Source organism: Eimeria acervulina, genomic scaffold (genome assembly GCF_000499425.1).
Source record: "Eimeria acervulina Houghton genomic scaffold, Eah_scaff999, whole genome shotgun sequence".
Taxonomy (NCBI): domain Eukaryota; phylum Apicomplexa; class Conoidasida; order Eucoccidiorida; family Eimeriidae; genus Eimeria; species Eimeria acervulina.
This window is the reverse complement of record NW_013549487.1, coordinates 1-922: the sequence shown is the minus strand read 5'-3', so window position 1 is coordinate 922 and position 922 is coordinate 1. Positions and strand designations below refer to the sequence as shown.

At 25.5% G+C, this 922-nt stretch overlaps 1 protein-coding gene across 1 annotated transcript in view; it reads left to right on the top strand.

The window, feature by feature from the left end:
- EAH_00053630 (tRNA (guanine-N1)-methyltransferase, putative) overlaps positions 1-347 on the top strand; it is a gene marked incomplete at both ends in the record, with an annotated part of 2,657 nt that extends 2,310 nt beyond the window's left edge. Inside the window, one exon of the mRNA XM_013394015.1 lies at positions 204-347. Coding sequence (XP_013249469.1) covers positions 204-347 — 144 coding nt within the window. The remainder of the gene's footprint in view (positions 1-203) is intronic.
- Positions 348-922: the final 575 nt, after the last annotated feature.

Sequence of the window (922 nt, the reverse complement as noted above, 5' to 3'; positions counted from 1 at the left end):
TATATATATATATATATATATATATAGATATATTGTATATATATGTATCTATATAGATATGTATATATATATGTATATATATATATATATGCACTTGAGTGTATAGATCTATACAGCAACACAGTACCTCCATGCAGACCATCTATTATGTATGATTGCTGCTGCTGCTGCTGCTGCTGCTGTTGCTGCTGCTGCTGCTGCAGGTGGTGTCTATTTTGATTGCTTTTGCTGAATTTGGAGATTGGAGTTTGTCTTTTTCTCGCGTTTTACCGCGAAGGAAGACAGCGGGGGATATACAAAAAGAAGAAGAAAGCTCATTGACTTCAAATGTGTTGTTAGAAGGATAGAGAAGAAATAAATATTATATATTTGATATTATATATACATATATATATGTCTATGTATATGTATATATATATGTATATAATATATATATATATATATATATATATATTTGTTTATACTTTTCTTTGTCTAATTGCTTTTAAATGTTTTTTATTTGTTTAAATTGATGCTTCAAGCCGTTTTTTCAATTTCTTTTTTTATTGGCTATCATTTGTTTTAAAACCTTCTTTATATTCTTTTTATTGTTTAAATATACTTCTTGTCTTTAATCAGAGACAGCAAATGCGTTGATAGAGAGAAACATACGAAGAGCTTTTGAATTGCTTAGACGGAAGAAGATAGGATGTTGATAGAAAAAGAAAGATAATGTTTTTTTGCTTAATTCAATACTCTTTAAATTAATTTACTTGTTTATATATTTTTTTTATTATTCAAAAAATACTTTAACTAGCTTCTACTCGTTTAGATATCTTTAAAATATTTTTTATTTGTTTTTTACCTACTCTTTAATTCTCTTTCTATTGTTTAAATACGCCTTATGTGTAGTATGAAAAGCATATATATATATATATATATA